This window comes from Paramormyrops kingsleyae, chromosome 5 (assembly GCF_048594095.1).
Source record: "Paramormyrops kingsleyae isolate MSU_618 chromosome 5, PKINGS_0.4, whole genome shotgun sequence".
Classification (NCBI taxonomy): Eukaryota; Metazoa; Chordata; class Actinopteri; order Osteoglossiformes; family Mormyridae; genus Paramormyrops; species Paramormyrops kingsleyae.
Genome location: NC_132801.1, coordinates 32,191,199 through 32,205,284, shown reverse-complemented (window position 1 = coordinate 32,205,284; position 14,086 = coordinate 32,191,199). Strand labels below are relative to the sequence as shown.

The 14,086-nt window shown below is 41.9% G+C and overlaps 1 protein-coding gene across 3 annotated transcripts in view; it reads left to right on the top strand.

The window, feature by feature from the left end:
• Positions 1-14,086, top strand: part of LOC111833434 (ubiquitin carboxyl-terminal hydrolase 31-like) — a 32,714-nt gene that overhangs the window by 6,288 nt on the left and 12,340 nt on the right. For 2 of the 3 annotated variants that reach the window (XM_023791696.2, XM_023791697.2), the window contains exons 2-8: positions 2,757-2,894; positions 3,647-3,738; positions 3,836-3,928; positions 9,660-9,795; positions 12,315-12,462; positions 12,681-12,858; positions 13,902-14,013. In XM_023791696.2, coding sequence (XP_023647464.1) covers positions 2,757-2,894; positions 3,647-3,738; positions 3,836-3,928; positions 9,660-9,795; positions 12,315-12,462; positions 12,681-12,858; positions 13,902-14,013 — 897 coding nt within the window. The remainder of the gene's footprint in view (positions 1-2,756; positions 2,895-3,646; positions 3,739-3,835; positions 3,929-9,659; positions 9,796-12,314; positions 12,463-12,680; positions 12,859-13,901; positions 14,014-14,086) is intronic. The other variant, XM_023791698.2, reaches the window with a different exon arrangement.

Genomic DNA, 14,086 nt, shown 5'->3' with positions numbered 1-14,086 from the left:
TGAACTGAGTCCCGTACTACACTTCCTATTCCTGACATTGCTGCTATTTCTGTCTCTTTGTTCCTCTGGCTGCCAGCGAGATTATTTAATATAGATTGTTTACTCCCCAGTGTGAGGCCTCACATCTTGCCATGGTAGGTATTTGCTGGAACCTGCAGGCTTCTGTGCTTGTTAGCTTTGCTTTTGATATGCATTCCTGCAGAAAGTTTAAGATTGCTGGTGGACACTTGTTACATATGGGTAGAAGTGGGTACTTGTCTTTAAGAGACAAATCTTTACCCTCTTGTAATACCTGGGCTCACTGTCTTTCCGTAAATCCATCCATCTTCCAAGCCCTTAACTGGCTCTGGGTCACAGGGTTGCCTGGAGTCTATCCCAGGCAGCATCGGGCAGCAGGTTGGGGTACGTCCAGGATTACATGGCCCTTACTCATGCTATGATTAGCTGTAGGCAATTAAAGGTGGCAGTTAGCCGAACTGCATGTTTTTTGGACTGCAGGAGGAAACCTGCATGGGAGACCATGCAAACCTCACACTCTGCCCCACCCAGAGCCGCAAGACATGCCACCCTCTTCCTATAAACAAGCAAAATAATATTTAATCAACATCGAGCATAAGCTTTAGTTCCACCTACATTGGCTCTCCTCATGTGACCTTTTTTCAGACAATGTGGTTTGTTTAAAATACTTGTGAATGAAGAGTGTTTTTTTGAAGGTATCTCTAACCGCAAACTTTTTATCAGTTTATGCATTTTAAACTGTTGATTGATAAGCCTTGGGGTTTTTTGTGGCAAGACACTCGTAAACCTCATGACAGGCCATGTCGACCTGCAGTTAAGATATATAATGAACCCTGCAGTCTAACAAAAATATTACTAGCACTATACTAAATATACTTACTCCTTCCCTTCCCTCTGATTGACTGTTTTGTGACCTAGATTGTGTGGGGAAGCCTTGTAGGAACGTGGAGCCCAAAATTTTATTGTTAGTAGTGATCATTTACAACAGGAGGTTTGCAGTCTTTCTTTGTTTAGGGACTCCCAAATAGAAGCACCAGAGCTGCGGAACCCCCTTCCACTAAAGTGTGATCACATTAGTAGCCAGAGTATAGGACCAGGGGGTAGGGGTTGGTCCCCCATTAATATTTACATTTCATCAACTTCCAATGAATCACATAAGTAACTCAGGATTTAGGACTGGGGGGGGGGGGGGTTACCTTTAAATATTTACCATTCATCAACTGGATGAATTTTTGCAGAAGCCCCGCAGGGGGGCTTGACCCTCAGGTTGTAAGCCAGCAATTATAGAGCCTCTTGTGGGCATGTTATTCCATCATGGCTACATTTCCTCCCAGTTCCACCGCCACCGGTAAACACAGCCAGCCTCAGTCCTCCTAAACCACATGGTACTATTTAGTATCTGAAAGCCCCACAAAACCTTTTCAGAATCTGCTTAAAGTTTGTTTTGTTTCCTGATTTGTTTTTTTTTTTTTTTTTTCCTGGCTGTGAAAAATTCTCAGTAATTCAGCATTTGACTGGTGCCCTGTTCTGTCAGGGATGGTGAATGTTCAGCGGTTTGAAATGAAAGATGTGGTGGTTATCTGTGTGAGCCCTGATTGGCCAAAAGGACTTCACCCTTTCCTGGTAATCTTTGGATTGACTCTCCTACTACCTCCTCGTGTATATTTATCCGCATGAGTGAGTCAGTCTAGAGACCTTTGTCAAACCTGTTGTGAGATCTCTAATATCATGTGCAATCTCCTTTAATCTCATGTGAGGTCTTCCGGCATCTAAAAAAAAGATATGACTCATAACAGTAAGATTTGTCACACAGAGATAATCTATATTGGCAGGGCTCTGAACAAAAACAAGCTCCCTGAATCATGTCCATCGGTTTCTTGTCTTTATTCCTTGCTATATTACATCTGCTTGAAATGAGTATCTGTCTAACCATCAACAAGACACTTCAGAGTGATGAAGTTTTCTGTGTGCTTTACTCAGAGTGCAGTGACTTCATATGCTTGCCGGTTCCAGGGAAATGGTGTTTGTGTTCTTGTTTGAGCATCATTTTCAGATATGCATAATTTACATGGAGAACCTTGAAGCATAAATATTAAAATTTAATAGTTCTGGCAATTAACCTGCATACTGCAGAAGTATAATAATAATAATAATAACAACAATAATTAATAACGATATATAATAATAATAATAATAATAATTATTATTATTATTATTATTATTATTATTGTTATTATTATTATTATATTTCTTCAGTATAGTAAACTTTCTGTGTCTCATGATGATGATGCGGACTAGTAGTAATAGTAACAATAATAATAATGATGATTAAGTACGAGTCTGGGTACATCGCAATTCTATGGTTTTCACATATCCCATCTTGCTGTTCTATGAAACGCACATATAGGTCAGCTAGGAGCTTGGAAGGTTAGTACTTTATCCTGCACCTCTGGAGTAGTTCTGAGGGATTAGGGCCGAGCCCAAGGGCCCAAAAATGGCATGATTGCTGGCCATTGCATTGATTTGAACTGCTGAGCTTTTGGACATAAACCTGCAGAGCTTCTACTAGGACAACCAATCTTCAGGCTACAAGGATGTATTCTTAAAGGTCACACCGCTAGGTTAATAGATATTGAACTTTTTGAACATGGATTTTTTTTAATAGTCTCTGGCAGCTCAGTACTAACTGCCCACCTTCACCTTTTTCCCTGCTGCCTGTTCCTCTTTGCCTTCCTCAGAACGTCGTGTCCAAGAGCGCTACGCAGTTCAGAGGTAATTCCCAGCATGACGCACAGGAGTTCCTCCTCTGGCTGCTCGACCGCGTGCATGAGGACCTCAACATACTTGTCAACCCCAGCTGCAGGACCTCCGTCAAGGTCAGCAGACCTGAACTGGCTACATGTGATTTGTCTAGCTTTCACTGGGTGTTATGACTCGGGAGGAAATTTTTTGGCCGTAAGAGCACAAGTGGTGAGCCGTACATTGCTCTGATTTACAACCTTGACAAACTCCTCAGAGTCAAGCACCAAAACTTTAGTCTCATGTGTAACATGAATCTGCTCGTGGCCCAGGAATGTTTGACCCCGAGCAAAATGCATTATGCATATATCACGCAGAGGCTGGCTGTTGTGCTGTTGTGCTAATGTGGATTCATTCAGATTTTTTTCTTTGCTTTGCAGACATGTCCTGCATTAAGGCCTCTAGGTCTGTCCCTAGACCCTTTGAGTTTTTGTTGCACACAAAAATGTATACCATGGTTAGGGAATAAAAATGATTTAAGCTTTTCATGTGTGGTGTCCACGCTTGTTAACAGGTGATTTAAGGCTGTTTTAGATAAATTTAAGATACTATTGGGTTTGTGGAAAATTGACAGCCAAGGATGTCAGACAGCCAAGTTTCATCTAAGAAAAAGTCTGTTCAATTCTGCCTGTGAAATTTAGTGTGGTTTAGGAAAACAATCTAAAAACTTTTGAATCTGTTTTTTTTGTAATGCATGAAAGGGTTAATGATGCTCTTAGGTCTGAAAAACTTGCGCGTGTTTAACACGCCCACAGCCCAGCCTACGTTGGGAACTCTAAGTCCTTTTTCTGCTCTGGTTTTCCTTCATCACACCTTCCCTCTCTTTCAGCCCCCATTGGAGGACAGTGATGCAGCTTCAGAAGGACCATCGCTGGCAGCGACTGGCTCTTTTGTGCAGGAGCTTTTTCAGGCACAGTACAGGTACGGTGGGGATGATTCGCCATCGCGTTTAGTTGAATGCGTTTACAACAGAAACTTGTCCTGACTTTAATGTGTGTTCTTCCACTCTTCCCTCCAGGTCTTCGCTCACCTGCCCTCATTGCCAAAAACAGAGCAACACCTTTGATCCCTTCCTCTGTATCTCTCTGCCCATCCCCTTACCTCATACCAGGTATGTCACCCTGGCCTTCTGTGAGCCTTGTCTTATGTGACTTTGGATGTAGTATTCTGCAGGAAGTACTCCCTGGCCATCTGTGAGCCTTGTCTTATGTGACTTTGGATGTAGTATTCTTACAGGAAGTACTCCCTGGCCATCTGTGAGCCTTGTCTTATGTGACTTTGGATGTAGTATTCTTACAGGAAGTACACCCTGGCCATCTGTGACCCGTATCTTATGTGACTTTGGATGTAGTATTCTGCAGGAAGTACACCTTAGCCATCTGTGACTTTTGTCTTATGTGACTTTGGATGTAGTATTCTTACAGGAAGTACACCCTGGCCATCTGTGAGCCTTGTCTTATGTGACTTTGGATGTAGTATTCTGTAGGAAGTACACCCTGGCCCTCTGTGATCCTTGTCTTATGTGACTTTGGATGTAGTATTCTGTAGGAAGTACACCCTGGCCATCTGTGAGCCTTGTCTTATGTGACTTTGGATGTAGTATTCTGTAGGAAGTACACCCTGGCCATCTGTGACTCTTGTCTTATGTGACTTTGGATGTAGTATTCTGCAGGAAGTACTCCCTGGCCCTCTGTGACCCTTGTCTTATGTGACTTTGGATGTAGTATTCTGCAGGAAGTACACCCTGGCCATCTGTGAGCCTTGTCTTATGTGACTTTGGATGTAGTATTCTGTAGGAAGTACACCCTGGCCATCTGTGACTCTTGTCTTATGTGACTTTGGAAGTAGTATTCTGCAGGAAGTACTCCCTGGCCCTCTGTGACCCTTGTCTTATGTGACTTTGGATGTAGTATTCTTACAGGAAGTACACCCTGGCCATCTGTGAACCTTGTCTTATGTGACTTTGGATGTAGTATTCTTACAGGAAGTACTCCCTGGCCATCTGTGAGCCTTGTCTTATGTGACTTTGGATGTAGTATTCTGTAGGAAGTACACCCTGGCCATCTGTGACTCTTGTCTTATGTGACTTTGGATGTAGTATTCTGCAGGAAGTACTCCCTGGCCCTCTGTGACCCTTGACTTATGTGACTTTGGATGTAGTATTCTGCAGGAAGTACTCCCTGGCCCTCTGTGACCCTTGTCTTATGTGACTTTGGATGTAGTATTCTTACAGGAAGTACACCCTGGCCCTCTGTGATCCTTGTCTTATGTGACTTTGGATGTAGTATTCTTACAGGAAGTACTCCCTGGCCATCTGTGAGCCTTGTCTTATGTGACTTTGGATGTAATATTCTTACAGGAAGTACACCCTGGCTCTCTGTGATCCTTGTCTTATGTGACTTTGGATGTAGTATTCTTACAGGAAGTACTCCCTGGCCATCTGTGAGCCTTGTCTTATGTGACTTTGGATGTAGTATTCTTACAGGAAGTACACCCTGGCCATCTGTGAACCTTGTCTTATGTGACTTTGGATGTAGTATTCTGCAGGAAGTACTCCCTGGCCCTCTGTGACCCTTGTCTTATGTGACTTTGGATGTAGTATTCTGCAGGAAGTACTCCCTGGCTATCTGTGAGCCTTGTCTTATGTGACTTTGGATGTAGTATTCTTACAGGAAGTACACCCTGGCTCTCTGTGATCCTTGTCTTATGTGACTTTGGATGTAGTATTCTTACAGGAAGTACTCCCTGGCCATCTGTGAGCCTTGTCTTATGTGACTTTGGATGTAGTATTCTTACAGGAATTACACCCTGGCCATCTGTGAACCTTGTCCTATGTGACTTTGGATGTAGTATTCTTACAGGAAGTACTCCCTGGCCATCTGTGAGCCTTGTCTTATGTGACTTTGGATGTAGTATTCTGTAGGAAGTACACCCTGGCCATCTGTGACTCTTGTCTTATGTGACTTTGGATGTAGTATTCTGCAGGAAGTACTCCCTGGCCCTCTGTGACCCTTGTCTTATGTGACTTTGGATGTAGTATTCTGCAGGAAGTACTCCCTGGCCATCTGTGAGCCTTGTCTTATGTGACTTTGGATGTAGTATTCTTACAGGAAGTACACCCTGGCTCTCTGTGATCCTTGTCTTATGTGACTTTAGATGTAGTATTCTTACAGGAAGTACTCCCTGGCCATCTGTGAGCCTTGTCTTATGTGACTTTGGATGTAGTATTCTTACAGGAATTACACCCTGGCCATCTGTGAACCTTGTCTTATGTGACTTTGGATGTAGTGTTCTTACAGGAAGTACTCCCTGGCCATCTGTGAGCCTTGTCTTATGTGACTTTGGATGCAGTATTCTGTAGGAAGTACACCCTGGCCATCTGTGACTCTTGTCTTATGTGACTTTGGATGTAGTATTCTGCAGGAAGTACTCCCTGGCCCTCTGTGACCCTTGTCTTATGTGACTTTGGATGTAGTGTTCTGCAGGAAGTACTCCCTGGCCATCTGTGAGCCTTGTCTTATGTGACTTTGGATGTAGTATTCTTACAGGAAGTACACCCTGGCTCTCTGTGATCCTTGTCTTATGTGACTTTGGATGTAGTATTCTTACAGGAAGTACTCCCTGGCCATCTGTGAGCCTTGTCTTATGTGACTTTGGATGTAGTATTCTTACAGGAAGTACACCCTGGTCATCTGTGAACCTTGTCTTATGTGACTTTGGATGTAGTATTCTTACAGGAAGTACACCCTGGCCATCTGTGAGCCTTGTCTTATGTAACTTTGGATGTAGTATTCTTACAGGAAGTACACCCTGGCCCTCTGTGATCCTTGTCTTATGTGACTTTGGATGTAGTATTCTTACAGAATGTATGCCCTCAATGTCCCTGTCTCCTCACTGCTTTGTAATGTCTGCAGTTCACAGTTTATTTCACACCATTTGTGGTACTGCAGCAGTTAAGCTGTCATACACTTATGACTCTGATCGGCCTTTGAACTTGACTAGCTAGGAAAGACTTATGACTCTCTTTATGATCACAGTTCACTATTCTTGCTTCATTTAGTTTTAGTTTTACTGGCTTATAACTTTTAAACAACCTTTGAGAAAATAGCTCTGGAATGAGCTAAAAATAATTGTTAGTGATCTTAGTGTAGCTGTTGTATTCCTTAACGCTTGAGAGTTGACGAGCGCTGTCCCTGTTGCTATTCTCGCTCCTCCAGATGTTTTCATCCTTAAGTCTTATGCTTCTAAAAGCTATTCTGTCTATCTGTCTATTAGAGTACTAGTAGTTTCACCCTGGCACTTTACTCATCATCCTACCGTGGCCTCAGGCTTCCAGTTATCGAGTGAAGCTATTTTGGGCAGAACTTTTTCTATCTGAGGGTTAAGAAAAAACAATGTTAACTTTCAGTGTTGACTGGTCTCGCCTCTAAGCTCCTGAATTGATTGTCATTCATTAGTCATTAAGGCCTTGAGTAGTGATTTATACAATTTAATGGGTTGCTTGTGTTGCTCATGGCATATTGCGTGACATGAGTATAATTGTAAAATGCAAAATTAGGTTCATGAATAATTAATTGCTGCTGAGAATTTAAATGTGTAATTGAAAGATGTGTTTTAGAGCTGTCATTTTCACCCTGTGATCTGTGGAGTATTCACAGGGGGCCCACAGAGATGTTTGGTAAGTTGGCAAAATGGTGATTTAGTCAATTTGAAAAATAGTAAAGGGGGACCTCCAGAATGTTCAAGGGGGATTCCATCCTGGTCACAAGCAAACATATGCAAGTACTAAGAAGATGTTTTAAGGCCTCCCAGGTCCTGGGCTTTAGCGGTAGAAGGGGTCTCTAGCTCTGGACAGTTTTTGTTTGTGAGTCTCTGGTTCGAAAAATCTATTGGTGATGACTTTTTGTGTGTGTGTGTGTGTGTGTGTGGTCCCCACAATGTGATAAAAAAACCCAATTATTTTTACATTGTGGGGACCATTTTTTCAGTCCCCACAAGGGGAAATTCAGTTTTGTAAAAATCTGTGACTGTAATCAAAAAACTAAAAATAATTAAATAAAAAAAAAAAAATTCAACTCAGTATAAGGATGAACGTTTGCACAAAATGTCCAAACGAGAGTAGGGTCTCTCTTATGTGTGTGTGTGTGTGTGTGTGTGTGTGTGTGGTCCAGGTATGCATTACATTGTGGGGACATTTGGTCCCCACAATGTGATAAAAACCTGTTATTTTGATGGAACATTTTTTCTGTCTCCACAAAGGTGACTGCAATGAAAAAGCTAAAAATGCCAAAAGTCTTGTATTTTGTTTGGTTACTTATGGTTAGGGTTAGGGCTGTGTAGGGGTTTAGGTTGTCATTGTTGGGATTAGGGTTTTTTTTTCATAGAAATGAATAGATGGTCCCCACAAAGATATGAGTACAGGTCTGTGTGTGTGTCCGTTTGTTGTAGTGGTTTATTCTACCCTGTGGGCCAAAACTTGTTTGGAACTGTGGAATGCTGGTATTTCCTGGGAGTACAACCCCGTTTCCAAAAAAGTTGGGATGCTGTGTAAAATGTAAATAAAAACAGAATGCAATGATTTCCAAATCATATAAACCCATATTAAATTAAAAATAGAACAAAGGCAACATATTAATTGTTGAAACTGAGAACATTTATTCTTTTATGACAAATTTGAATTTGATGCCAAAAACAAGTTTCAAAAAAGTTGAGACGGGCATTTTTCCAGTCGGCCCGTTTGAGCAGTAAGACTTCTTTTTATACCACTGTGTGCATGAGCTTTCAGAGTCAGTTTTTTCTTGTATAGACCTTTCAGTCTAAGGTAGTTTTGGCCTAAAGAATAGAACGTGGTGCAGACAGATGTTTGTGTAGCGCTGCGATTACCAATGTGGGTCATGTCTGTCGTGTTGCGAGTTAATTTTTAATGTTTGTGAGTTAAGTTGAAATGAAAGTAAATATCTGCAGCTTGGTTTGCACATACTTCTTTGTTTGTAAAGTTTCATTTTCACTTTGTATTGCAGTTATTTCAGAATTAAGGGTAAAAACTCAGAAAACATAAAAAGCACAACATGTAAATCAGGAGTAAACATACACGGTCAAATCGGTTTACAATTCAGCAGTAAGACTTTGGTGTATTTTAAAAAAGGAATCATTTCACTTGTCTCTGCATGCAGATGGTTTGTTTATTGCTCATAGAGAAACTTGGAATAAAAAGTGTGTGTGTGTGGTTACGTGTGTGCAGCTTAACACGTCTGAGCGTAGTGTGACCATTATTGAATGTCTTGGGGAGTTCTGTTCTTGTGCTGTTGAGAGCTTTGCACCCATAACGGCCTGGTGTCCTGCTATGGAGGTCTTCATAAGCTCCCTCAACGGAGCTTTGTGCCATTTAATGGTATATGCCATTAGCTGAAAGTTGCAATGAATTCTGGGAGTTCTGTGTTGTGGAATTCTGGGAGGAGTTTCACAGAGAACTTCACTGTGAACCAAGCATCCATGCTAATGTGATACCCTGGCCTTCACACCTCAGATGTAATTTCCCCGGCTGTCTTAATGGCGAGAACGGAAATTGCTGCTCGTGTACCATGGCTTGTTATTTTTCAAGTGGTTACGAATCCGCCTCCGGCTTTTACCGGAGGACAAAAGGCCGACATGTGCCATTTTAGAAATGAGCATCCTCTGGGATGGGGCTTGAGTCAAATGAGCAGCGAGGCCTGCCTGCGTGGTGCTGGCGTGGCCTGCCTGCGTGGTGCTGGCGTGGCCTGCCTGCGTGGTGCTGGCGTGGCTGCTGCTTTTTGCCCGCTGTTCTCTTCCGTTTGGCAGACTGTGGCTGTTTCCCCCCACAGGCCGCTGTACGTCACTGTGGTGTACCAGGGGAAGCGCTCCCATTGCATGAGGATTGGCGTTGCCGTGCCCCTGAAGAGCACCGTGTCCAGGCTGAGGGATGCTGTGTCCATGGAGACGAAGATCCCCTCTGACCAGGTGCTGCCGTCATCACCATTACTCTCAGTCCACTGTGTGGTACCAGAGTCTCATCTTACTGGGATAGGCAGGCAGGAGGAATTACCACTGCAAGACAAATGAGTCATCATCAGGTGATTAATCACTGAGCATGATGCTGTTAACATCCAGATTACCTTTGGCAAGATTCACTGGCATAAAAGTTCACGAAGCGATCAGCCTTATTAAAAAAGTGTACACTGGATATGATTTGGGATGAACTCAGAATACATAATTTCTAACATCTTTGCATTGATAAAATCTGATTCATTAATATACAATTATTAGCAGATGCCATGCGCCATTATTATTTAGAAATATGACCAATAATTTTTGATCAATAATTTCATATTTAGATTGATTTCCCCCTCTCTAAACTGTTTCTGTATTTGCACCATGTTGAATCGCAAAGCATCATATTCAGTCACAACGAATTGCATTGTGTTGAGTCAAATCATGTTGAATTGCAATAGGGGTGAATCATATCGTATCACATGTATCTTTAATGCATCAGATTGTTGCAGTGCATCGAAATGTGTATGGCATTGAAATCAGTGATGGAGATGCGTGTAATATACACTTTCTGATGTCACAAACCCCCTTAGTCCTGATTCGTTCTGGAGGCAGTTGCAGAACAAAGTCATTAAGGAGCATGAATCTGAACACAGTGCCTCGACCTCTTGTATGGAAGGCCGTAAAGCACCATGTGTACCAAAGGCTGCCCTATCAGCTGCCTGAAGACAAAGACAGGGCCGATTGTGCCGGAAACAATATGCTGCTTGTTTTTTATGTGGCTGACTACCACAGAGTGAGACTCTTGTGTTATTATGGAATAACAACAGGGTGGTAAGACATTTAAAGGCCCCTTTTATTTTGAGCCGAGTGGGCGGGGCGTTTGAAACAGGATTGTTAACATTCATCCATAGGGAAATGCAAGAGGTTGTCATGGTGACCCACCTGACTCTGTGGCTTATATCAGCACTGAGTCTTGTGAGCTGGATCACTATTCTCGTTGATATCGTTTCACCAGCATTTAGAGAAATTGAATTTCCGATTTATGTGATGGCACGAAGAAATTAAAGCTCATGTCTTATTCCTCCTCTTTTTATACATTCCGTAATCTACATTCTGATTCTGCTTCTGCAAAGGGGCCGGTGTGCGGCTCCGCAGGATAGAACACCGTGTCTGTGATCAGAAGGTCACTGGTTCAAATCCCCTGGTCAGCAGAGTAATGTCACCAATGGGTCCTTCAGTAAAACCTTTAACGGCAATCGACTGTCTGACCCTGCTTCCTCAACTGTACATTGCTTTGAATAACAGAGTTTGTGAAATAAATAAATGTAAAGACTTGCAGGACAGTAGTACACACAGTAGAATTGTCTATCAGTATGATTTTTGCCACTTGATGTATGTTTTAATGGAAGGAAGTTGTTTAAAATATATGTTAACTTATTTATATATACAAAACATATTATGTAATTTAGATTATGAACAATATGAAAACATGCTATTTAAAGCTTGGGATGTTGGGTAGGTATTTTAGGTAATTGTCATATTCTGTCATTTGAGTTTAAATTAATGAAACTGATTTTCACGGTGTAAGTTTATGCATACTTTCAGATCTGGTGATTTTGTGACTTCTAGTGAAGTCGGTGGTTTGTTTCACTTTTGCCCAAGTCGGGTGTGAAAACGGGAAGATAATGTAATAACAAAACATTTTTTTCTGTTTCGTTATAAGTAAGACCGAAAGGGGGGGGGGGGGGGGGGGTGGGTGAGTCAGGCTTGAAAAAAACAGTTTTGTACTAACTGATCGGCTCTGGAGATAGGAGCATTTCAGCATTGCTCTGCTCCAATCAGCGGCCTTTTTTGCTTTATTGAGCGAGGGGCGAAGATGGATGGAAGTTTCGCTGGAACAATGCTTGTTATTGAGCCATAAGGGGAGATATATATATATATATATATATATATATATATATATATATATATATATATATATATATATATATATATATATATATATATATGTGTGTGTGTGTGTGTGTGTGTGTGTGTGTGTGTGTGTGTGTGTGTGTGTGTGTGTTCCAGCTTGTTCAGTACTGGTCCTGTCAGACATGCTTCCATACCACTGTTTGTTAAAGTCTGCAGAATCTCCCCATTAAAACCAGTAAGGTTTTTACTGGGAGCCTAGAAAGTTTCTTGGGGATAATTGACTGAGAAGGACACCTCCTATTCTCTCCTGTATCTGAACACATTTGTTTTAAACTGCACATCAGGTGTGCTGTTTCAGTGCAAAGTATCTATTTTCCTACTTCCAGCAGCAATTAAATAAAATCAGCCATTTTTCAGCCATGTTGTAACCTCAGCCCTGTAGCCATTTAGCATTTTAAGGTAGAATCAATACTTACTCAATGGACCCGTTCTCATTGCCAGCTTGTTGGTTACTTTGTGGCTGGTAGATGTTCTGATTGGAACCTAATTGCACATTGATTGCCTCTGCCTAGATTGTCCTGACAGAAATGTATTACGACGGCTTCCATCGCTCCTTCTGTGATGACGACGAAGATCTCGACATCATTCAGGAAAGCGACTCGATCTTTGCGTTCGAGACACCCGAGATATTTAGACCTGAAAACATTCGCGCCCAACGAGGTATTTATTTCCATGACTCTTGTTATGAAATCCGTTTGGCATAGAAATGAAGAGAGAAACACAAAGGCATATGTTACTTCCTTTGTCAGTATAGTGAAACTGCAAGCGGTTTGTCCTCAGTATTAACTTAAGGTTATCGATTATGGCTTTATGTAGCTCACGGATATACCTACAACATCGAGCTACAATGCATGACTGAGGCACGGTTGCTATTTTAGGAAGTCTCCATGCAAATTTAAACCAGAACAACCTGAAACATGGAACAGACCACAACCGGACGTCTTCTTATATGCAAGGAGCAGTGAAGCCCGCTTCAGGAACCAATAAGAACGTAGGAGGTGACAAGATCATCCTGCTGGTCTGCAATCGGGCCTGCACAGGACACCAAGGGAGGAGGTACTGAACCAGACGCCTGGGAGTACTCAAAGAGAACACCTATGTCAAATACTGCTTATCTTATATAGTTTGTGTATTTTCCCAGAAGCTTAAGTATGTTTTATAGGTGTCACCCCAGTCTGTCTGTTTTACAGTTGTTGATTACTTAATGCTATGCTCAGTTACCATCTGAGATCTATATATTTGATGACACATAGTTGCGTTGTGGCTTAGACAGTTCTGCCCCCATCTGGGCATGTGTGGAGTTGTGCATGTCCTCTACATGTTCTTGTGGGTTTCCGTTGGCTCCTGTGGTTTCCTTCCACAGTCCTTCGATAGATTTGCAGGGTAGGGGCATTGGTCCATAAATTGACCCGTGTGTGCACTGACTTCCCATCTGAAAAAATGCATTCAGACTGATCCATTATTAATATTCCTTTCCCGGGGGATGGAGGGTGTTTCAGACGACTGCTAAATTCTCTGGATTGTTTGACTTAGGTTTTATTGTAAATTGTAAGATATATTCCTGTGGAATATTCTTCACCGTCATCATAGGTGCCCCTTTGGGAAGCAGTTGTTAGTGCATGTTTAAAGCTGTTTCAGGTTACATGCAATGTGTGCAGATTTTGCAGTAATTTTAACTCTTGAGAGATCAAACTTGGGCAGGTGAAATTATATGCTTCTGAATAAAATATGGTTTCTTCACCTTAATAAAACCCAGTTTTTATTGGTGAGGTGTACCCTTTGTATAAACTTTTGGCTTTTGGTTTATAGTATGCTTTTTTTTTAATTTGTACAGGATTTACCAGTAAGTGGCGGAGATGATATATGTGATTTTTGTTTTTTAGTTCACTGTCACCTACCATTCATTAAAATCAGAGATTCCCATTGTTCAGTTTTCTTTTAAATATCTAAATATCTGTAGGTGCTGAACTAGATACTGCAGTTGAAAAAAAAACTAGGATGAGTGAGGAGAGCCTAGTTACTCAGGAGCCTGTGGTTTTCTGTGTGCTCCACTGTGTGCTTCACTGTGTGCTTCACTGCATGCTTTGGAACTGTTCCAGGTTTGGCCACCCTTTCGTGCTGTACTTAGAGCAAACTGTGACCTGGGACGTTCTTCAGAAGGAGATCCTGGAGAAGATGCGACATCTACACAGGCCAGGGGTTTACGTACAGGTGGGGTTGCACAAACCGTCTCTTTCCACCTGACTTCCCTTCTTCTTTAAGTGGGTTATACTCTGTTTTTTGT